Source organism: Oncorhynchus nerka, linkage group LG14, assembly GCF_034236695.1.
Source record: "Oncorhynchus nerka isolate Pitt River linkage group LG14, Oner_Uvic_2.0, whole genome shotgun sequence".
Taxonomy (NCBI): Eukaryota; Metazoa; Chordata; class Actinopteri; order Salmoniformes; family Salmonidae; genus Oncorhynchus; species Oncorhynchus nerka.
In genome coordinates, this window is record NC_088409.1 from 74,841,538 (window position 1) to 74,865,914 (window position 24,377).

At 40.8% G+C, this 24,377-nt stretch overlaps 2 protein-coding genes and 1 pseudogene across 4 annotated transcripts; 1 reads left to right on the forward strand and 2 right to left on the reverse strand.

Moving 5' to 3' along the window:
• Window positions 1-587: 587 nt before the first annotated feature.
• Window positions 588-20,621, reverse strand: LOC115141889 (gamma-sarcoglycan-like). 3 transcript variants are annotated; one of them, XM_029681249.2, is made up of 9 exons: window positions 20,609-20,621; window positions 17,709-20,407; window positions 14,000-14,194; window positions 8,139-8,243; window positions 7,284-7,371; window positions 6,370-6,486; window positions 4,827-4,899; window positions 4,557-4,680; window positions 588-3,394 (listed from the first exon to the last, which is right to left on the reverse strand). In XM_029681249.2, the coding sequence occupies exons 3-9, from the start codon at window positions 14,192-14,194 to the stop codon at window positions 3,227-3,229; spliced, it is 870 nt and encodes a 289-aa protein (XP_029537109.1). In that variant the 5' UTR covers window positions 17,709-20,407; window positions 20,609-20,621; the 3' UTR covers window positions 588-3,226. The 3 variants fall into 3 exon arrangements, with proteins under 3 accessions (XP_029537109.1, XP_029537110.1, XP_029537108.1); XM_029681250.2 differs by having other exon boundaries at window positions 14,000-14,197; XM_029681248.2 differs by lacking the exons at window positions 17,709-20,407; window positions 20,609-20,621 and having other exon boundaries at window positions 14,000-17,687.
• A 903-nt stretch (window positions 20,622-21,524) lies between these two features.
• Window positions 21,525-22,758, reverse strand: LOC115141892 (small ribosomal subunit protein eS25-like; annotated as a pseudogene).
• Window positions 22,759-22,924: 166 nt separating this feature from the next.
• On the forward strand, window positions 22,925-24,371 carry trappc4 (trafficking protein particle complex subunit 4). Its single transcript, XM_029681252.2, has 5 exons — window positions 22,925-23,132; window positions 23,291-23,465; window positions 23,587-23,690; window positions 23,795-23,921; window positions 24,024-24,371. Exons 1-5 carry the CDS (start codon window positions 22,958-22,960, stop codon window positions 24,100-24,102), a joined length of 660 nt encoding a protein of 219 aa, XP_029537112.1. The 5' UTR covers window positions 22,925-22,957; the 3' UTR covers window positions 24,103-24,371.
• The last annotated feature ends 6 nt before the right edge of the window (window positions 24,372-24,377 follow it).

A 24,377-nucleotide genomic window follows, 5' to 3' on the forward strand; every position in this document is an offset into this window, starting at 1 on the left:
CCATGTATCACGAGATCTTTGCCAACAACCTCCTTCCCTCAGTAAGAGCATTGAAGATGGGTCGTGGCTGGGTCTTCCAGCATGACAACGACCCAAAATACACAGCCAGGGCAACTAAGGAGTGGCTCCGTAAGAATCATCTCAAGGTCCTGGAGTGGCCTAGCCAGTCTCCAGACCTGAACCCAATAGAAAATCTTTGGAGGGAGCTGAAAGTCCGTATTGCCCAGGGACAGCCCCGAAACCTGAAGGATCTGGAGAAGGTCTGTATGGAGGAGTGGGCCAAAATCCCTGCTGCAGTGTGTGCAAACCTGGTCAAGAACTACAGGAAACGTATGAGCTCTGTAATTGCAAACAAAGGTTTCTGTACCAAATATTAAGGTCTGCTTTTCTAATGTATCAAATACTTATGTCATGCAATAAAATGCAAATTAATTACCGGTACTTAAAAATCATACAATGTGATTTTCTGGATTTTTGTTTTAGATTCTGTCTCTCACAGTTGAAGTGTACCTATGATAAAAAAAATTACAGACCTCTACATGCTTTGTAAGTCGGAAAACCTGCAAAATCGGCAGTGTAACAAATACTTGTTCTCCCCACTGTATATACATGTTATTCTGTTAAAAAGACAGGAGCTTTTTTTACAAGAATAGCACAAATATTTTATTCAAACATACAAAACCTGGCAAACATGTTCCACAATTTTATCAAAACATCAACTTCACTGACAATTCTAAAATATTTACTGTATAAGGACAACAAGCGAACATGTATACAAAATGGGTGAACAGTAACGCATTAGAATCTATATTACAGTCAAGGTCGTGACAAGATAACTAAGAAGCTACCATTTTTTTCTAAAATCAAAATGTACAATAAATATTCCCTAAAATAGAACACATAGGCTACAGGGGCATGTGCACAAAAAATACTCTGAACCTTGCGAGCGCTACTTTTCCTGCAAAGATTGGTATTTATCAATTGTGAACATGACAGGAAAGTGCCTATCTCCTCGCAAATCTCAAACCATTTGTGTACACAACTTTTAGAAGGTTGATCAACTGCATTGCAACAAATAGGTTTATTGCTCATTTGGGGAAAATGGGAGGTGTTTGATGTACGGGATTTATAATGATGGTAGGCTAATTAAAACGTAGGCCTAATGATAAAACGGATGCATTTGCCATTGGTAAAGAGATTGCATAGCAGCATGTCATCTAATGTGTTTATTTTACTTTTATTATATAGGCCTATATCATTATCACATTGCAGGGCGTGTTTCCTTTTCTGACATAACTGGTTTAAATTATTCCCGCCACACAACAAATAGTAGGCTACCATTTATCAATTGCTAATTCAATAGCCAAGCATGCGCAAAAGTAAATAGACTGGTAACCTTGACAGCATATGACAGTTGGCTATGGGTAGGCTACAGTATTGCAGTGCAATAGGATTAGAAGTGCGACATCATAGCATATTTAATGTCGTGGCCTATACCAAGGAAGGAGATAAACACAACCATGTATTGAAAAGGAAAATATAGCAAATTTGAGAGATTGATGAAAATGCATGCTAGCCGTTCCTGTACACTTCCAGTCACAGCACTAGTTAGCAATGGTTCCAGAAAGTACCTTCAACTTCCTTCATACTGCACGCAGAGACATACAAATGGTATCCATGAGTTCACCTGACTCTGGGTAAGTAGAACAAGGGGCTTAGTTGCCAAAATGTCACACTATCCATTTAATTTCCTATTCTTGCAAAGTTATTACTTACAGTATACTGATTAGTTTGACTAATCTAAACTGGGTGATTCGAGCCTAGAATGCTGATTGGCTGACAGCCGTGGTATATTAGACCGTATACCACGGGTATGACAAAACATTTATTTTTACTTCTCTAATTATGTTGTTAACCAGTTTATAATAGCAATAAGGCACCTCTGGGGCTTGTGATATATGGCCATATACCACACATACAAATAAATAAATGTCACACAAATGCATACATTTAAAAAACAACAAACACAGTGGCAGCTGGTGAACTGTGAGATTAAATTAAGTACTTGGAAAAACAGTCCCTTTTTTAAAATCTCTAGCAACAGATGTATCAGATTGCTTAACGTTGCATAATGAATGTGTAACACAAACACACTCAACTGTACCTCTATTTTATATGATCTTTCTTAGACCATAACTAGGTTGCATTTGTATACAAAACATTAAGAACACCTGCTCTTTCCATGACATAGGCTGACCAGGTGAATCCAGGTGAAAGCTATGATCCCTTATTGATGTCACTTGCTAAATCCACCTCAATTAGTGTAGATGAAGAGGAGGAAACAGGTTAAATAAGAATTGTTAAGCCTCGAGACAAGTGAGACATGGATTGTGTGTGTGCCATTCAGATGGTGAATGGGCAAGACACAAGGTGTAAGTGACTTTGAACAGAGAATGGTAGTAGGTGCCAGGTGCACTGCAATGATGCTGGGTTTTTCATGCTCAACAGTTTCCCATGTCTATCAAGAATGACCCACCCAAAGGACATCCAGCCAACTTGACACAACTGTGGGAAACATGGAGTCATCATGGGCCAGCATCCCTGTGGAACAATTGACACCATGAGGCTGTTCTCAATATTAGGATGGTATTCCCAATGTTTGGTATATATCTACAGACTAGATCATATCCTCCTTTTCTCTCCATTTGCCCAACATTAATACACTATGGGCCGGTTTCCCGGACCCAGATGAAGCCTACACTAAAAATCACTTTCATTGGGAAGTTCTCCATTGTGGACTAAGCTTCACCTGGGTCCAGGAAACCGGGCCCACATAAAACACATTGCATAGGATATAATCTGTTAACCAGCTCCTCGTTGCCCAGCCATAATACCGTAAATATAAAATAAACAATCATCTCAACTCAGTGTAAACATAAAATGGTATCAACAACTATACTGCAGAAGTAAGCCACTTATTAATGTGGTATAAAGTTGTCATGTCACTGTTTCAGTTACATAGTAAAATAGTCTCAAATGTAACTTCCATCAATAAAATGCACCATAGATAAATTACTTAGGAGGATATGTCTGCAGTTCAACTGGCAGTTTTGTTCAGAATTGAAAAGTTGTGATCGTTTTTTTGCTTTATATGAAAGTGTGTCAGAGTACCCAATTTAAAGGCATTTTCATTCAATATGGTATAATCTGATGGCAAAGACACTCGCTAGCACTCTTGGCTTTCGCTGCACATGGAGGTGACCCCAGCCTTGGACAGGAACAGCTTTCCGCTAGGACAGACACACACTTCGTAGAGTCCCTGAGCGTTTCCAGACACCCCTCCATGTCCCAGGGGGAGACTCGGCAGACGCACCGTCTCGGCATCCAGAATCACCTACACAGACAACAAAGGGCGGGGTCAGATGCAGAACATACCATTGCTGAAACATATACATTTACACGCCACTGCAGAAACACATACATTTACACGCCACTGCAGAAACACATACATTTACACGCCACTGCAGAAACATATACATTTACACGCCACTGCAGAAACACATACATTACACGCCACTGTAGAAACACATACATTACACGCCACTGCATAAACACATACATTACAAGCCACTGCTGAAACACACACATTTACACGCCACTGCTGAAACACATACATTTACACGTCACTACAGAAACACATACATTACACGCCACTGCAGAAACACATACATTTACACGCCACTGCAGAAACACATACATTTACACGCCACTGCAGAAACACATACATTTACACGCCACTGCAGAAACACATACATTTACACGCCACTGCAGAAACACATACATTTACACGCCACTGCAGAAACACATACATTACACGCCACTGCAGAAACACATACATTACACACCACTGCTGAAACACATACATTTACACGTCACTACAGAAACACATACATTACACGCCACTGCAGAAACACATACATTACACACCACTGCAGAAACACATACATTACACACCACTGCTGAAACACATACATTTACACGTCACTACAGAAACACATACATTACACGCCACTGCAGAAACACATACATTACACACCACTGCATAAACACACATTACAAGCCACTGCAGAAACACACACATTTACACGCCACTGCTGAAACACATACATTTACACGCCACTGCAGAAACACATACATTTACACGCCACTGCAGAAACACATACATTTACACGCCACTGTAGAAACACATACATTACACGCCACTGTAGAAACACATACATTACACGCCACTGCATAAACACATACATTACAAGCCACTGCTGAAACACACACATTTACACGCCACTGCTGAAACACATACATTTACACACCACTGCTGAAACACATACAATTACACAACACTACTGAAATACATTTACATGCCACTAGGGGACAGCATCACTGCTATTTAAAAATATCAAGGCCAGTGAGTAAATGTACATGTTTCTGCCACATGTAGTGTAAAATGTAAGTACAGTACTGTCAGTCAATAGCAAGTAAATCACACATTGCCTCACCAGTCCTTCACTGGAGTGCAATAGAATATCCATGGTAGATGCCGCCTCGATGTTCCCGGCCAGTGCTTTGACAAAGACTCCCTTTGGTGCATCCATGCTGAGAGAGCGGGTTGGAGACTCCAGCCTGGAACACACAGGAGAACATCAGTTTGATCAGTTCCACGTGTGACTGTGATGAAAGAATCAACAAATTGCATGGAATTAAGAGTTCATATTTCATATCGGCCTCTTCCAAGAGGTCAGTGATTGATTATTAGATCCAACATCTACCTCAAGTCTTTGAAGGGCTCAGCTCTGAGCAGGGGCGTCTCTACAGAGTGTTCAAACAGAGCACCTTCTGGACCTAAATAAAAACAAACACAGTAAGTGGATAGTTAATTACAATGAAACATCATTGGAGATACATGTTACATATTGTAATATAATATCATATATAATAATAATAATAAATGCCATTTAGCAGACACTTTTTTCCAAAGCCACTTACAGTCATTAAATATTGTTCTATTTAATTCTACTATGTAGTGTGAGTGGTTCTACAGTTTTTGACTGTCAATTGTTTCCCTAGGTGCTTGTCATCTGGTGTTAGCGAGAGGATGACATGTGCACTGGCTCAGTCACCTCCAACCCCTGGATTGAAGGAGAGAATATGTTTGCAGTGCTTTAGTCACTGTGGGTGACAGCTCTCTTGCCTAGCTAATTGCATCATTATTACCATCAGCCTTTGCCAATCGTGTGTTACCATAGCATGCAAAGCTGCTCACTTAACATCACACTATAGAGCCTCACTAGGTCTTAGAGTGCTATTGCGACAGTATACACAACTTTAGCTTTGTTCTGTTTGTGCATGGTTTTCTGGCCAAGGTTGTATTAACTTCTGCTCTGTATTTCTGCTGTTGCATTATAGCATTCAGTGTCTTGCTAAAATGAAATGAATGTCACCGTTCAGCGGTCAGTCAGGGTCCAGATGACTGAGATATAATGAAGGTATCAACAGGCACTCTCTTCAGCTAATTACCCCACACAGCATGAGGGCACTGACCTCCCACCATTTCTAAAACTGGACACAACAAAGATATTTAAGGAAAATAGGCAACTTGAGCATGTAGCATTAGTTAGCTTCAATTTACGTTATATTATAAAGATACTTTACTACAAATCATCTTCGATTAAAAAGCAGTGTTTCTGTCACCTTTCCTCTAATTTTAGATGAATGAGCTTCTGACTTTCAATACCTTTTCAATGACAACTTGGCTGCTCCAGTCCAGTCATTATCAAAGTCATTACTTTGTATTTGACATGGTGTGTAAGAAAAATACTGAGTGATTCAGTACATTGCTCTCATTCCTTTAAATTACAAGAAAATTAATGAAAACCATGTTCGTAGGTCCTATCTGGAATGCTGTATACAGATGTATGGGCTAAGTGGTGTGACACTGTCACGCCCTGACCATAGAGAGCCTTTTTATTCTCTATTTTGGTGAGGTCAGGGTGTGACTAGGGGGGGTGTCCCTATCTAGGTTGTTTTGTTTCTATGTTGGCCTGGTATGATTCCCAATCAGAGGCAGCTGTTTATCATTGTCTCTGATTGGGATCATATTTAGGCAGCCATTTCCCCACTGTGTTTTGTGGGATCTTGTTTTTGTGTTGTTGACAGTGAGCACTCCGAAATGTCACGTTTAGTTTATTCTTTGTTGTTTTGTTGTGCGGTTCACTTATAATAAAAAATGTGGAACCCATATCTCGCTACGCTTTGGTCTGAGTATGCTTACAACGATCGTGACAGACACTGACACTGCAGACATGATTGTACCTGTAACACGAAGTTTGTCTGTTCCAACAACCACCTCTTTGTCATCTGCAGAAAACAGCGTCTTGGTGTTGGAGCTGATGACAAAATTCGGTGCATTTCCCTGGGCCACATCTGGACCTGAAATGACACCAGGGAGAATTATTAGAGACCAGAAGCAGTCAAAGCTTTGGGAACGGGAGACATAGGCTTAAAATAATTGAGATATTATATGCTGTATCACTAAAACATCTAAATTATGCACGCAGCTTTAACATTTGAATGAATTTTTCCACTTTGTCACCTCTCTCATAGGAAAAAAAAGCAAAGGTTGCAGGTATTCCTACTGTACAACTGCCTCTGGGCAGTGAGATATTTAAAACACTTCAATACCATCTTCTATAGAAGAACAGAACAAGATGTTCTTTCCAAACTACTTAAGTCTGAGGGGAAATAGACCAAATAACTGGTCTTCAACGGTCTTAAACTTCCTTCACAGAGAGTCACAGATGGGCCTTTTATGGCATAACAACCAAGAATACATAACAGCCTCGTGAAATACTATAATTAGTTAAGTCGTTTGTTACCCCTCTAATTATGGTACACTCGTCAACGAACCCCGCTGGCCAGCCATAAAAGGTGCCCAAATAATAGTCTCTGTAGGCCTGAGGGCCTTGGTGTAACAGATAGGCCATTCTGGTGCTGATGATAGAAAGCTGTGTTTTGATTAAATGGGGTTTTAATGGAAATCTGATGGAATATGAAAGGCGATATGTGTTTTTGTCATTGCTAATGTTGTATTACATACAGTAGAGCTGCAGGACAAGTCCATTAATGACATTGCTGAATTCTCCACATATCAGTTGAATAGTTGAATCTATATGAACATCGCCAGCATGATTTATGTGAGTAGGTATGTGTGTTTTCTGTCCTCTTACCTACGGAGAGACTTCCTGTGACATCATTATTTTCATCGCGGGCATTGAGAGTGACGTTTTCAGAGGAGTGCACCAGGAGAGAGGAGTCCTGGAAGAAAATAACTCTTCGGTCATCAATGAGCATCCTGTGCACGTCATTATCAGATTTCACTGGACAGGACTGTAATTGAACATTTTGAACGCTACAAAATGTATCGTTCTGCTCACAGGTTCAAGTACCTGGTCATCCCTCTTACCTTCCAGAAAACACTATTTAGTTACAATGGGCTAAACAGATGTAACCTATTTGGGGAGGTTGTGAAAATCAGGTTGTATATAATGAACTCTGAATCTCGTTAGAAACTGTAGACTTCATTGATGAATATGTCAGTCCATAAATGGTGAATACATTTCCTTTTTAATGAAGCTCATAAAGATAGAGTGAGGAAAAACCATAACATGTAAACAACTGCTGCAAAGTGTTGCCATCTGCTGCACACCAACTGTTTTCCACCACAAATATTCAGGAGGTTAATAAGGAACTCGCTGCACTGTGCATCCACAGGGACTGCCAAAGCTCATTGAGTAAGACACATTTCCCAACTACGCAAGAGAGTGATATAAAAATACGCCGAATTGAATGACTATGCCTCAGAAAAGTTGTTTTGATGTAATTGCCCAGCGTTCTTAACAGGAACCGCTCAACAAACAAACAACTTTGATCTCTATGGTTTCCTGACAGTGAGTCAGAGCTTGGGCAGCCAGACCACTTTATTCCACACAAACCTATTGGACTGGGTGTGGGTGTTTGAGGAGGAGGATCAGGAGAAGGACGAAGAGAAGAAGGAAGAGGAGTGTAGGAGCCTGTTTGCTTACCACTCTGGAGTGGATCTCTTGGGCGTAGAGAGGAAAGAGGAACTCTGACTTGCCGTCCTCAAGCCTCACTCCCTCCGCTGTCACTTTTAGATGTCCCATCCCTTCCTCAAATGACAAGCAGAAATAATGAACTCAACAATACATCAGAGAAAAGACATTGCACAGGGTATAATACAACAAATGAACTCACTAACCATGACCATAGTGTCCCCAACGATTTTTGTGACACCATGTGTTGTTTTTAATTCTGGATAGTGAGTGAATCTATTTCAGGTGACGGTCTCTGCTGGTTTAGTGTTGGGAGTTAACCATACTGCAGTGAATATATGATTCATAGCAACCCAGGCAATAGTGACTTTGATAATGATCCAATAGTGTGAAACAAAAGCAGAATCTGATTTCAATTCCATCTAATAACTACTTCACTCAGGCTATATTCCAAAAGGACGGAGAAATCATGAAATGTGTATAAAACTAAGCAGAGATGTGTTTGCTCTGCCAATGCAGTCACTATATTCCCAGGGTGTGTTGTGTTGTTTCAGTTACCCCAAAGCCCCCTTTATACCTGGTGCTAACATTAGTCCTTTGTTCTGATCTGGTCTACTTTCTGGTTATGCCCACATTTCCAGAAATGTGTCTACACATGGTATTAAAATGTGTCTGTTATCTGTCTACTGGCTGGCCATGCTTTCCACCTGGCTACCCCTACCCTGGTCAACAGCTCTGCACCCCTCACAGAAATTTGCCCAAGCCTCCACATTTCTCCTTCACCCAAATCCACATAGCTGATGTTCTGAAAGAGCTGCAAAATCTGGACCCCTACAAATCAGCCAGGCTAGACAATCCGGACCCTCTCTTTCTTAAATGATCCGCCGCAATTGTAGCAACCCCGACTACTAGCCTGTTCAACCTCTCTTTCGTATCGTCTGAGATCCCTAAAGATTGGAAAGCTGCCGCGGTCATCCCCCTCTTCAAAGGAGGAAACACTCTAGACACAAACTGTTACAGACTTATATCTATCCTACCCGGCCTTTCTAAAGTCTTCGAAAGCCAAGTTAACAAAACAGATCACCGACCATTTCGAATCCCACCGTACCTTCTCTGCTACACAATCTGGTTTCCGAGCTGGTCATGGGTGCACCTCAGCCACGCTCAAGGTCCTAAATGATATAATAACCGCAATCGATAAAAGACAATACTGTGCAGCCGTCTTCATCGACCTGGCTAAGGCTTTCGACTAGAGGTTGACCGATTAATCAGAATGGCCGATTTCAAGTTTTCATAACAATCGGTTATCGGCATTTTTGGACACCGATTATGGCCGATTACATTGCACTCCACGAGACTGACTACCTGTTATGCGAGTGCAGCAAGGAGACTAGGTAAGGTGCTAGCTAGCATTAAACTTATCTTATAAAAAACAATCAATCTTAACATAATCACTAGTTAACTACACATGGTTGATGATATTACTAGTTTATCTCGCTTGTCCTGCGTTGCATATAATCGATGCAGTGCCTGTGAATTTATCATTGAATCACAGCCTACTTCGCCAAACGGGTGATTTAACAAGCGCATTCGTGAAAAAAGCACAGTCATTGCACCAATGTGTACCTAACCATAAACATCAACGCCTTTCTTAAAATCAATACACAAGTATATATTTTTAAACCTGCATGTTTAGTTAATATTGCCTGCTAACATGAATTTCTTTTAATTAGGGAAATTGTGTCACTTCTCTTGCGTTCTGTGCAAAGGGGTCAGGATATCGGCAGCAGTTTGGGCCGCCTGGCTCGTTGCGAACTGTGTGAAGACCATTTCTTCCTAACAAAGATAGCCAACTTCGCCAAACGGACGATGATTTAACAAAATCGCCATTGCAAAAAAAGCTACAATCCTTCCACAAATGTACCTAACCTTAAACATCAACGACTTTCTAAAAATCACAACACAGAAGTATATATTTTTAAACCTGCATATTTAGCTAAAAGAAATTCATGTTAGCAGGCAATATTAACTAGGCAAATTGTGTCACTTCTCTTGCGTTCATTGCACGCAGAGTCAGGGTATATGCAACAGTTTGGGCTGCCTGGCTCGTTGCGAACTAATTTGCCAGAATTTTACATAATTATGACATAACATTGAAGGTTGTTTAATGTAACAGCAACATTTTTACTTCTGGATGCCACCCGTTAGATAAAATACGGAACAGTTCCATATTTCACTGAAAGAATAATCGTTTTGTTTTCAAAATGATAGTTTCCGGATTTGACCATTTAAATGACCTAAGGATCATATTTCTGTGTGTTATTATATTATAATTAAGTCTATGATTTGATAGAGCAGTCTGACTGAGCGGTGGTAGGCAGCAGCAGGCTCGTAAGAATTCATTCAAACAGCACTTTACTGTGTTTGCCAGCAGCTCTTCGCCAAATGCTTCAAGGATTGCGCTGTTCATGACTTCAAGCCTATCAACTCCCGAGATTAGGCTGGCAATACTAAAGTACGTATTAGAACATCCAATAGTCAAAGATATATGAAATACAAATCGTATAAAAATAAATAGTCCTATAATAACTACAACCTAAAACTTCTTACCTGGGAATATTGAAGACTCATGTTAAAAGGAACCACCAGCTTTCATATGTTCTCATGTTCTGAGCAAGGAACTTAAACGTTAGCTTTTTTACATGGCACATATTGCACTTTTACTTTCTTCTCCAACACTTTGTTTTTGCATTATTTAAACCAAATTGAACATGTTTCATTATTTATTTGAGACTAAATTGATTTTATTGATGTATTATATTAAGTTAAAATAAAAGTGTTCATTGTTCATTCAGTATTGTTGTAATTGTCATTATTACAAATATATATATAAAAATCGTCTGATTAATCGGTATCGGCTTAAAATTGGTCCTCCAATAATCAGTTTCGATGTTGAAAAATGATAATCGGTCAAACTCTACTTTCGATTCTATCAATCACCGCATTCTTATCGGCAGACTCAACAGCCTTGGTTTATCAAATGACTGCCTCGCCTGGTTCACCAACTACTTCTCAGACAGAGTTCAGTGTGTCAAATCAGAGGGCCTGTTGTCCGGACCTCTGGCAGTCTCTATGGGGATGCCACAGGGTTCAATTCTCGAGCGGACTCTTTTCTCTGTATACAGTTCAAGTCGGAAGTTTACATACACCTTAGCCAAATACATTTTCATGCAAAAATTTGCATCCTGTAGCACAAAATGCAAAAAGTTCTGGGGCATTGTAAAGTCCATGGAGAATAAGAGCACCTCCTCCCAGCTGCCCACTGCACTTGGGCTAGGAAACACTGTCACCACCGATAAATCCACTATAAGTGAGAATTTCAAAAAGCATTTTTCTACGGCTGGCCATGCTTTCTACCTGGCTACCCCTACCCCGGTCAACAGCCCTGCACTCCACACAGCAACTCGCCCAAGCCTCCCCCATTTCTCCTTCACCCAAATCCAGATAGCTGATGTTCCTAAAGGACTGCAAAACCTGGACCCCTACAAATCAGCCAGGCTAGACAATCTGGACCCCCTCTTTCTAAAATTATCTGATGAAATTTTTGCAACGCCTATTAATTGCCTGTTCAACCTCTCGTATCGTCTGAGATTCCCAAAGATCGGAAAGCTGCCGCGGTCAACTCCCTCTTCAAAAGGGGAGACACTCTAGACCTAAATATCTACAGACCTATATCCATCCTACCCTGCCTTTCTAAGGTCTTCGAAAGCCAAGTTAACAAACAGATTACCGACCACTTCGAATCCCACCGTACCTTCGCCGCTCTGCAATCTGGTTTCAGAGCTGGTCATGGGTGCACCTCAGCCACACTCAAGGTCCTAAACGATATCATAACCGCCATCGATAAGAGACATTACTGTGCAGCCGTATTCATAGACCTGGCCAAGGCTTTCGACTCTGTCAATCACCACATTCTTATTGGCAGACTCAACAGCCTTGGTTTCTCAAATGATTGCCTCGCCTGGTTCACCAACGACTTCTCAGACAGAGTTCAGTGTGTCAAATCGGAGGGCCTGTTGTCCAGACCTCTTGCAGTCTCTATGGGGGTGCCACAGGGTTCAATTCTCAGGCCGACTCTCTTCTCTGTATACATCAATGATGTCGCTCTCACACCTGGTGATTCTCTGATCCACCTCTACGCAGACGACACCATTCTGTATACTTCTGGCCCTTCTTTGGACACTGTATTTTAACAAACCTCCAAACGAGCTTCAATGACATACAACTTTCCTTCTGTGGCCTCCAACTGCTCTTAAATGCAAGAAAAACTAAATGCATGCTCTTCAACCGATGACTGCCGTCTAGCATCACTACTCTGGACGGTTCTGACTTTGAATATGTCAACAACTACAAATACCTAGGTGTCTGGTTAGACTGTAAACTCTCCTTCCAGACTCGCATTAAGCATCTCCAATCAGAATCGGCTTCCTATTTTGCAACAAAGCATCCTTCACTCATGCTGCCAAACATACCCTTGTAAAACTGACTATCCTACCGATCCTCGACTTCGGCGATGTCATTTACAAAATTGCCTGCAACACTCTGCTCAGCAAATTGGATGTAGTCTATCACAATACCATCTGTTTTGTCACCAAAGCCCCATATACTACCCACCACTGCGACCTGTATGCTCTCGTTGGCTGGCCCTCGCTTCATATTCGTCGCCAAACCCACTGGCTCCAGGTCATCTATAAGTCTCTGCTAGGTAAAGCCCCGCCATATCTCAGCTCACTGGTTACCATAGCAGCACCCACCCGTAGCACGCGCTCCAGCAGGTATATTTCACTGGTCATCTCCAAAGCCAACTCCCTCCTTTGGCCGCCTTTCCTTCCAGTTCTACGCTGCCAATGACTGGAGCGAATTGCAAAAATCACTGAAGCTGGAGTCTTATATCTCCCTCACTAACTTTAACATCAGCTGTCAGAGCAGCTTACCAATCATTGAACCTGTACACAGCCCATCTGTAAATAGCCCACCCAACTACCTCATCCCCATATTATTATTATTTTTGCTCCTTTGCACCCCAGTATCTCTTACTTGCATATTCATCTTCTGCACATCCATCACTCCAGTGTTTAATTGCAAATGTTTTATTATTTCTCTACTATGGCCTATTTATTGCCTTACCTCCATAATCTTACTACATTTGCACACACTGTAAAAATACTTTTCTATTGTGTTATTGACTGTACGTGTGTTTATCCCATGTGTAACTCTGTGTTGTTTGTGTCACCCTGCTTTGCTTTAACTTGGCTAAGTCGCAGTTGTAAATGAGAACTTGTTCTCAACTGGCCTACCTGGTTAGATAAAGGTGAAATAAATACAAATAAAAATAATAAACTGTGTCTGCCTTGCGACCAGATTTCCTGGTCTCTTCCTTTATGCAAATGATTTCACAGCTATTCTTTTAAAATAATATGCATTTATTGTAAGACACATATTGAAGTAATCAGTTAATGGTGCCACCTGTCAAGGATTTTTGAAGGCAGAATAATGATGATTTAAATGGTTTCTGTCCAGATCTGTCTACACTTGTAAGATATCCAGACACAATGTGTCTCTGACTACTGAAGGAGGTGGGCAGGATGATCTGATTACAATGTGTCTTTTGATTGTCTACAACTGTCTAAAAATGTGGGCACAATCAGAATGTAGACAAGGTCTCGTTTAACAAATATCTCACATTTTCATTGATACAGGAAAGATTATATGGCGTTTTGTCCATACAAGCACCAAACAATCTGTGTGTAATCTACTGTAAAGGTCAGGCAGCATGTGTTATGAATGAATTAGAGCTAAGTGACCCCACATACTGTGTTTAACCACATGACCCGGAGGATCCATATGGTGAGGGCAAAGTTCACGGTGAGGATGATGATGAGCAGCAGGACAAACAGGTAGAGGCAGCGCTTCCTCCAACCGTAGATCCCGATCTTATAGATGGAGTCAGGGACCGGGGCAGGGACACTGCTGTCCTGGGTGGTGGTGACATACTGCTCCCTCACCATCTGCTGGGGAAAACACAGGGACATGAAAAGAGGTAGTTTAAATCAATGGACATGTTTGACATCAACTATACATCACCCTGAAGTGGCAGCTCTTTATAAATATCATCATCATCATGCTTCATCTTATGGAAATTGCCTCATAGCATAAGCAACCATGTACAGTACAAAACCTGTTCTTATTATTCTAAACACCTACGCTACTACTGATCAGCTGAATATCTGGCCAGAACATTGATGAAAAACTTGAGTATATTTCCAACATTTATTAAAGATGGCTAACGGCAAGAGTGCGAAAACTCCTCCTCATTCCACTGGCTTTCGTTTTAAGTCCAGACTAAATAGAACTGAACCGAGCGTGATTCTTGGGTTCTGTCGGGAATGCATGCTTATATAAATCAACGATACCAGAGATCTAAATGGCAAAGGCATTGCTGCTTCTTCACATTCATGTCATATAAGAGCAGAGAAAACATGAGTAATATATTTCACAAGGATGCGCTGAGAATATAGGCTGTGACAGCTGAGTACATAGCTATAGCTTTTTTTGCCATACAGGAATGGAGCCAGGGCTGGTGTCACATTAAATGTATTAATCAACATTCATACTTTCATTCAAGGCAATGCCAGAACAAAATGTATTGAGTTGTAGACAATAGCTAAATAAAATGCCTTTCACGATCAATGACAATGAAACAACCCCATTCACCAAATAATCTCCACACTGAATCCTAGAATCATGTTTAACTCTCTTTGAGTGTGTGTAAAGAATACACAGACACAATGATTAAATGTGATCGATAAAGGTGATACAAATGAATGAATCTGTTAAATTCATTTAATCTCTGTCGGCACCAGTGGAGGCTAGTGAGGGGAGGGCGGCTCATAGTAATGGCTGGAACGGAGTAGATGGAATGGAACATCTACTCCATTCCAGCCATTACTATGAGCTGTCCTCCCCTCACCAGCCTCTAGTGGTCGATACCAATACTGCAAAATGCACACGTTTAATTAACAAACCATTCCAAACAACTTAGTTTCTGTATCAGCCAAGTTTCCCCAAGATCTGCTGTTTACTTCATACTAACATCTCAACTTGTTGACAAAAACTAAATAGTTGATTTGTTTCATGCCAGTCAGGAATGGAGACATAGCAGCTTGGGTGATTTACATATGTACAGATGCTCCGCCTCATTGCAGAAGTAAACATGGTTTCCATCATGTTTAAAGATCAACTTTTCATTGTGGACTATAATTCTATCCCGACATGAGCCAGAACAGCACCTCAGTGTAATTTGGCTGGCTCCCAACCAATAATGATAAGTTTAGGCCTATCTGGAGAGTCTGGGGGAGTTAACTGGTCATGTGTGGCGCTATTATAGCTCTTTGTTTTATTATTATAACTCATCATTTTTGTTTGTTAAGACAACATTTTGGTACACAATAAAGTTTTAATGCTTTTTGTGGAAAAGAAAACTCCAAATTTGTAACCTCCAATTCCATAAAACTTGCCAAAGGCTTTTCAGTTAAATACATGATTAATGAATCAGCGGTATATCTTAGTGTCTATTTCAAAGGCAAATGGATGAATAGTATACATGCTCCCTGCTTTGGTCCGTCCCCTAGGAAGAGACATCTCAGAGAAGATGATAACGCCTAGTCATTGTGTATATAAACAGCTTGTTTCCTGCTGTTAGCATAAACATGCAAACTGGCAAAGGCAGCAAGCGTGTTGGCATAAAGGATACAGAGTATCTCTCCCCACCAGGATCCACCTCTCCCTAGGACCTGTCACACTGGCTCCAGAGCCCAACAGTGATAAATAGCCCTTATTTCACTACAACACAAATGTAGCAAAAAAACCTAACCCAAGGATTACCTCCACAAGGGAATTGTACAAGTAATCCTTGTTGTGTGGAATACCTATTTTTCATACCAATGCCCATTTGTATTATTAATTTGACTGAGTCATCAGGATGAATCATAATGACAAATTGGATTTCAACAGTTCCCAAAATGAGTTTCCTCTTGACCCATCTTACAGTGAATACAAACTACATCTGACTAAAAAGAACATGCACACAGGGCTTACACCCTTGCTTTAAAAAACGGCCTCATAGTATATAAATGAGAGACGTCCATGTAGTGTGTTGACAGTAGGAATTTAAGAAAGTGCATACATGTGTTAAAACAATTACACTGTAAAAAATATTCTGTGGAGTGCCTAAATGAATAATATAGGTTGAATAACTTTGAAATATTAATTGAGGTGTAAAATTTATTTTCTCTGCCCAATTAATTTAAAGAGAAGCATTAGGATGTGGTCTACTGCTAAAACAGAGGGGAGGATCCTGGTGATTTTCAGACTCCAGTTTCAGAGTGCCAGCCCAGTCACATAGCAACCCAAATAAACATTCCTTAAACAACCATGCCACTGTACTGCCATGGAAAGAATCCTCCTCAGCTAATGTGCTTTAGGAAACAAAATGCTAGTCATGTCCCTTTCACAGAACACAAGCCTAGCAGTTGAACAGTTCTTTATGAGGCCCGATCACATGAAAGGGTTTTAAAAGAAATGTCAAAATCCCAATAGTCCCATAAGATTTCACTGTCCTCCTGTGATGAAGAGTATTGAGTTCACCTCATAGACTTTTCCCGTTGCTTTTTTATCTTGGGGCCCTTGTTCATTAACCTCAAACCAGTGATGCTACTTTTACTGCCCTGTTCTGTCTTCACTCATGTGAAGCTAAAGGGCTGTAGCAGTATTGTGTATACTGCTGCCTGCCTGTCTAAATCACTAGGGTCTGACTCTAATTGAGATTCCAGGCTTCTCTTAGCACCTCACTTTGACCTGATTAGGCACCAGCAGAACTTCCAAAGCTGGGGAGGGAGTTAAAAATTACTTTCTCAAATTGTTAGCTGGAGGATGTTCACTTATAAAGACTGCAGGGGAACAAACAATACTCAGAGGAGCTCAGATGTGAGCTGTCAGAAAGAAGGCAATCGAAAGCCAAGCCCTCTCCGTTCTCTGCTAAGTGTTTTGTCTGTCTAAGCTGCTGTGTCCATATCTCCCATCTGCTGTAATGCTTCCACTTCTAAACATAGGGCATAGCATTGGATTCTACATTTTAAAAGAGCCACAGGACATAACATGAGCAAAACTAATGAACAGAATGATACAGTAACAAGGGAAATTAACATAAATTATAACTGAGTTACACTGACAACATTTTTCTGTCTTCCAATATTCTTGATCATGTATGGTAAAATTATTACCAGCACATGAAACAGGGAAAATAAATCCACTTACATTTAAATTCAATATTCTCTTTCTATAAAAATTGAAACAAAAAAGCAAAAAGGGACACCGATGTCACTAGCAGACAGGTCAAAGGTTAGACTGTAAAGACTTGAGTTGAAACACTAGAGCATTCAAAAGATGAAGATATTCACAGAGCACTAACTCATACAGTAGCAACGACATTAAGTAGTTAAGAAAGCAGAGCATGTTGCCTACCTTTGTGTGCTGAGACAGAGCTTCCTCTCCGGTAGCAAACAGAGCTCCTCTGAAGCAGCAGCAGCAGTAAAAGGGGTAGCAGCGGTGGAGCCCTTGCCTCCGATGTCTGTCAGGTGTTCAACAACTGCGTGCCATAAATCTAGCCATGGAACTGCCACAACTAATCACCACGGGACGGCGCTCCCACTTCCTGCATATCCAATGTACCTCTCTCTACCTTGGGCTTCCCTTCTTTTGATTATCCTCTCAAATCATGTCTCTCTCTGAGCAGCCACTGCTCATAGATACAGAAGGGTGTCTGGGATCCTTTCAAAAGTGTCAAGGAGGGAAATCACAGTTGTCTACAATCTGATTTGAGCCCTTAGTTCCATGAATACCAGTGTCTGGAAAAGCATGAGCTTTCTAATTTAAGAAGCTTCACTTATAGCTTTCACTAGTGAGTTTGGCGGTGGTCTTCTTGACAGCTTCAATATGACAGGTAGACATAGCTCGTCTTATGGGGGGCTGTCAGTGACAGAAGAAACAGGCAGACTACATTACAGCATGTATTAAGTACTTATGCTAAAATGCTTATTCTATTCTACCACCATTTACATTGCTCCAAAGGTGGCTGGCACCTAAATTGGGGAGGACAGGGTTGTGGTAGTGGCTGGAGCAGTATAAGTGTAATGGCATCAAATACAGTTTATATGTGTTTGATGTAATTCTATTAGCTCCGTCCTCCCCTCAACAGCCTCCACTGTGTTCGTATTCATAACTTTTATTATTGGTGTTGCAATGTCGAGAAGGAACCTGCTAGTAAGCATTTCGTTGGACAATACAGTGCATTCGGAAAGTATTCAGACCCCCTGACTTTTTCCACATTTTGTTAGTTATGGCCTTATTCTAAAAAAACATTTATTTTAATTCCTCAAATCTACACACAATACACAAAAATACGACGCAAAGAGTTGAAAAATATTTGCAAATGTATAAAAAATGTATAACAGAAACACCTTATTTACATGTATTCAGACCTTTTGCTATGAGACTCGAAATTGAGCTCAGGTGCATCCAGTTCCCATTGATCATCCTTGAGATGTTTCTACAATTTGATTGGAGTCCACCTGTGGTAAATTAAATTGGACTCGATTTGGAAAGGCACACACCTGTCTATATAAGGTCCCACAGTTGACAGTCCATGTCAGAGCAAAAACCAAGTCACGAGGTCAAAGGAATTGTCCGTAGAGCTCCGAGAGACGATAGATCTTGGGAAAGGAACCAAAACATTTCTGCAGCATTGAAGGTCACCAAGAACTCAAGAGACCATTTTTTAAATGGAAGAAGATTGGAACCAAAAACACTCTTCCAAAAGCTGGCTGCCTGGCCAAACTGAGCAATCTGGGGAGAAGGGCCTTGGTCAGGGAGGTGACCAAGAACCTGATGGTCACTCTGACAGAACTCGCGTTCCTGTGGAGACGGGAGAACCTTCCAGGACAACCACCTCTACACCTATCAGGCCTTTATGGTAGTGGCCAGACAGAAGCCACTCCTCAGTAAAAGGGCACATGACAGCCCACATGGAGTTTGCAAAAAGGCACTCTATCACACACAATGTGATAATTTATTTGATACATTTGCTTTATCATTAAGGGGTGGTGTGTAGATTGAGGGGGAAAAAACTATTTAATCAATTTTAGAATAAGGCTGTAACTGTGGAAAAAGTCAAGGGGTCTGAAGTTCCCGTATACACTGTGTATTCAAATATATTTTCACTTTAAACACTTGTCTTGGAATTTGATGTGTTTATTTGATTTGCTCCAGTCCAGAGCTGATGGAAACTATTTTTACCCTACTCAAAACAAGTCCCATCTTTTCTAATGGTTTATTGTTTCATAATAAACACATCTGGACAAACTAAGAAGTTAATCCAGAGTTGAGATAAAATTTACATGCAAATATTAATGTGACATTTGGCCACCGTAGCATACATAGTTATTTATATAAATCAATAAGTTCTGAAAGGGAATATATATATATATTTTTAAGTCACTCTCTCCGAGGCGGGATGCCAGAGGAATTCATTGTGGCAGATCAGTGTGCATCCTGCTTTTTTCCCCATGTCACGCTGCTCAATGACAAGCTACAGCATCAATCAGTAGGCTACCCTGTATCTCACACATCCCTAACTCAAGCCCATAAACAGAGTTGTTTTAGTTCATGCCATTTGTCAATAACTTATTCGCTTCAGTTGCCTGTGGCAGCACTATACATACAGCCATCCGTTGTAGCCTCCAACATGGACGGAAGCAGAAATGTATTGGTCCCTCATATTGGATCCTTGGGACACCCCCCCCCCCTTTGTTGAACGGTTACAGTAGGGCTGAATGGATCCCAGATAACCCTACGAGAAATGTATTGGAAACAATCCACCTTATATGGAATACAGTAACACGATCATTGCATGAACCTGGATGTCCTACTGAATTTAAAATGGGTGACAAAATTAACAAATGCCGTCTGGAGTTAAAGTCTCTTCAAAATGATGAGTCCACAGACGACAGCCATCCACTGTAGACTCCAACATGGAAGGAAGCAGAAATGTATTGGTCCCTCAAAGAATATTAAAAGGAATACAAAAAAATGTAATGCAAATGTATTTTCAGAATTTTATTCACCTTACATCACACATCTGAACGCAGGAATCACAAGAGCACAACCTGAAAACAAACATGGTTTTAGATGGGATTTTTAGCAGTAGGATTTTTAGCAGTAGTCCTCCAACATGCCCTGTTAACATGTTATGTGTTTACATTTATGCTAAAACATTAAAAATCAACAATGAATTGTAGTGAGCGATCTTCAGTGATTTTTAATAGAATGTAGGCTAGTTCCAACAGGAGTACTAGCATAATGCATACCAGTTTATGCTTTCTCTTCCTTCTCTCCCTTCTCTGCCTTCGATGCCTTAGCTGCCTTCTCAGGCTTCTCTGGCTTGTCTGGAACCACAACGCCACCCTCCTCCTCGGGACCCTTGGTGTTACGTGTGTAGATCACCTGCGATCTGTGTTTTGACACCAACTTGATCATGCCTAGAGGGGGGGCAGAATGGAACGTGTCAGTTATTTTGTACAGATATTGAAGTTCTATGGTCCCACATTACCAACTGACCCATTCAATGCCCTGACATGTTAAGACAATATCCACAAGACATGATCCTGAAAGAGCAGACATCAAGTTGCAGTGCCAGTCTTCATAGTCACTGATCAGAGCCAATGTTTACCAAAACGACAGTATCTTCAAAATCAAATGTTATTGATCACATATTTCGCAGGCATTATAGTGGGTGAAGCAAAATGCTGGTATCTTCTTCCCTTGAAGGAAGACTACTGCTGACTGGGGTTAAAAGTTATGTTTTAAAGGGAACTTTTGTAGTAACGCCAAAATATTTATTGTTTCATTTGGAAGGCAAGTGAGAAGAGTGTTAAACATGGGTATATGTACATGAGGCTTAACAGATTTTTTATTTTGGCTCTGTGGCATACCCATATAGTCTGTGCCTTGTAGACTTACTGGGTTTCGCTGTAGCAAAGCTCAAAATTTAACCAGATATACATCCTCTCAGGAGACTGCCACAGAATGTAGCCTCCCAAAAAACTACACTATTGTAGAGATATGACAGAGCAGTGAACCAGGAAGGAATCCATGCAAAATGGTGCCTGCCTATTCTGACAAGCAATACTATCTGCACTTCTGATATTATGGCTCCAAAATAAAGCTAAATGTTGAAATGAGAGTTCAGTAACTGCTATACATACTTTTCTTACATTACAGTCAGATCTAGCTAACCAACTACTTCCCAATTTCACCAAATTCCCTGAGTGAACACTGGTTGGGAATCAGAGTAGGGTTCAGAGTTTTACCTTTGCTGAGCAGTTCCTGGAGGGCAGCCCTGGCCAGAGAGCCTCTGATCTTTAGCCTCTCGGACACGACTGCTGGTGTGATGAGCTTGTAGTTGGGCACTTCCTTGTTCAACTTTTCGTAGGTGGCCTTGTCGAAGAGGACCAGGTTGTTGAGCTTATCCCTCACCTTTCCCTTGGACCACTTCTGCTCAGGGGAAATGGAGAAGTTGATGATGTTGCTCACACTCCTGACAGTTACACCATTATGACCCCCAAAGGAATATCTAAACTCCCACAAAAAAAGATTGATACCAGGACATACCTTCTTTTTGGCTTTGCCTCCAGATTTGTTGGCTGGATCCTTGTCCTTTTTGGACTTCCCAGAATCCTTCCCCTTCCCCTTGGCGTCCTTAGGAGGCTGTAATAATACAGATCGCAATACCATTATCCAACTGATGCTGAATTAACCACCACACATTTCCCAAAACTAGTTAATGTTAGCTGGAAGTGTTTCAGTGCACTAACAGACAGTAATCAGATGGTTAGTTAATAAAAAGGTAACCACGAGTCCCTCAATTGGAATTGAACCAAATATGATGTTAATCTTTGAACATTTTTGTGTAACAAATGTAAAACGTTTGATAAGCCTAAGCCAACTAACTAGGGCCTAGCTAACGTTACATGTTAAAAGCTAGCATGTTAACGTCAGTTAACAACCGGCTTCAGTTAGGCCAATAGTGTCTGCAGAGAACTGGCGTGCAGTTTGCATAATCTCATCAATTGATAGATTTTGGTGGGAAATGTCAGCTTGAGATATCTACACATGTGGCCATGGTCGTCTGATCATACAGTGCACAATCAGCACTGCCAGCCGCATGTAACGTTAGCTAGCTACCAAGCATATCCAACTAGAATATAACTGAGCCATTCCATCCACAACCACGGTCAGGACGAAGTATATTTTCCAACTACGCATCCTGATCTATTCAGACAGACATTTTCAGAGTCAAATGTTTTGTTCGCCATCGAATTTAATGAAAAACCACGCTAAAGACCTTACCATGATGTCCCACCGTCAAGATGTCGGAGTGAAAGGACGTTAAACCCGTGCACCAGCCACTAAGAGAACCCGTACATGCGGATGTTGAAGTACGGTACTGGGAAATGTAGTTATTTTTTTTAAATATTTCTTGGTTTTAGAATTAATAATTAAAAGATCTGCGAAATAAATATAGATGCGATCTTAAACAAAAAACAATACGAATGAACACGCAGATAAAGTTACCTCTGTTGAAGATTGTATTTTATTTTGTCTGAAATATTTCCTGTCACCTGACAATTTCGTCAGCTGTGCAGAAAAAGGCAAAGATGGCGATATTCAGTGTGTATGTTGTAAATAAGGCTGGGGGATTAATTTACCAGTATGACAATTATGTACCGAGAGCAGAAGCAGAGAAAACATTCAGCTATCCTTTAGATTTGGTGTTAAAGATCCACGATGAGAAAGTTGTTGTATCATTTGGTCAACGCGATGGAATCCGAGGTACAGTAAGTTGTCAGCAACAGTCAACTGATCACATCAAGGCTTACAAAATGTATATAGTGATAACTGGTAATATGTCATGGTTGGAACTCAAATGTTGCATTGTGCATGTTTATATTTATTGTTAACATTGTGCACGCATACTTCTATTAATTTAGTGGGCCATGCTTTACTGTCCATCAATGGAGTGGATGTCAACGGCAAGTTCACGGCGGATGGGAAGGAGATCATCGAATACTTGAAAGACTCAACAAACTATCCGGTGTCCATACGTTTCGGAAGGGCTCGCTTGAGTTCAAATGAAAAACTGATGTTGGCTTCAATGTTTCATTCGTAAGTAGTTGCAGTTCTCAAGTTATTACACCTGTCTGCTCTAACATGAATAAATAATTTATCTATGGCGACATAGGCGTTTCCATGATCTTGCTGCATGTTGTATTGTACTCTTTCCTAGGTTGTTTGCTATTGGTTCACAGCTGTCCCCTGAAGTTGGCAGTTCAGGAATTGAGATGCTGGAGACAGATATGTTTAAACTGCACTGCTTTCAGACACTCACTGGTAAAGCCATGCATTCAAACACTGCTATCAGTCACTGTATGTGATGTCTACATGCAATGCTCTTGTTTTGAAAAACGAAATCTGCCAACATCTTTTTTTATCAGGTATAAAGTTCATTGTGCTGGCAGACCCCCGGCAGTCTGGCATTGACGCACTCCTCAGGAAGATTTACGAGATCTATTCAGACTTCGCCCTCAAGAACCCCTTCTACTCTCTGGAGATGCCTATCAGGTAACTGTCACATGTCAAATATCTGCCCTCTGTCTCTCACATGAGTCAGCCAAGTCATTGATGAGCAACCCTGGTGAGATATATTTTGCCCTCTTGTTACAGGTGTGAACTCTTTGATCAGAATTTGAAGGGTGCATTGGAGATAGCAGAGAAAGCTGCTAACTTTGGACCTGGATCTTGAGCAGAAACAAACCTGAAAAATGTGTATGAAGGCAAATCCAGACTATCCATTGCTCCAGTTTTTCTTTTTCTGCCAATCCATTGAATTGTGTTTGTTGTGACAGGGAGGCTATAGTACACTGCATATGGGTCAACATGTCTCCAAGCAGTGCTGATATTTCAGAACTAATGTTGAATAACTTGTATGAGAATATGCTATACTGGGATACAATGTAAATACTGAATGTTTTGTTTTTGTATATACTTTAAGAATAAACACCATAACATTTATCATCT

Excerpts from the sequence above, each read along its gene's own strand:
- trappc4 (XM_029681252.2), top strand. The coding sequence starts at position 22,958 with ATGGCGATATTCAGTGTGTATGTTGTAAATAAGGCTGGGGGATTAATT. Across the intron at positions 23,133-23,290 it reads TCAACGCGATGGAATCCGAG|TGGGCCATGCTTTACTGTCC; the intron begins GTACAGTAAGTT and ends CTATTAATTTAG. Across the intron at positions 23,466-23,586 it reads TTGGCTTCAATGTTTCATTC|GTTGTTTGCTATTGGTTCAC; the intron begins GTAAGTAGTTGC and ends ACTCTTTCCTAG.
- LOC115141889 (XM_029681248.2), bottom strand. The coding sequence starts at position 14,218 with ATGTCCCTGTGTTTTCCCCAGCAGATGGTGAGGGAGCAGTATGTCACC. Across the intron at positions 4,900-6,369 it reads AGACAAACTTCGTGTTACAG|GTCCAGAAGGTGCTCTGTTT; the intron begins GTACAATCATGT and ends GTTTTTATTTAG. Across the intron at positions 4,681-4,826 it reads GAGCCCTTCAAAGACTTGAG|GCTGGAGTCTCCAACCCGCT; the intron begins GTAGATGTTGGA and ends TGTGTGTTCCAG.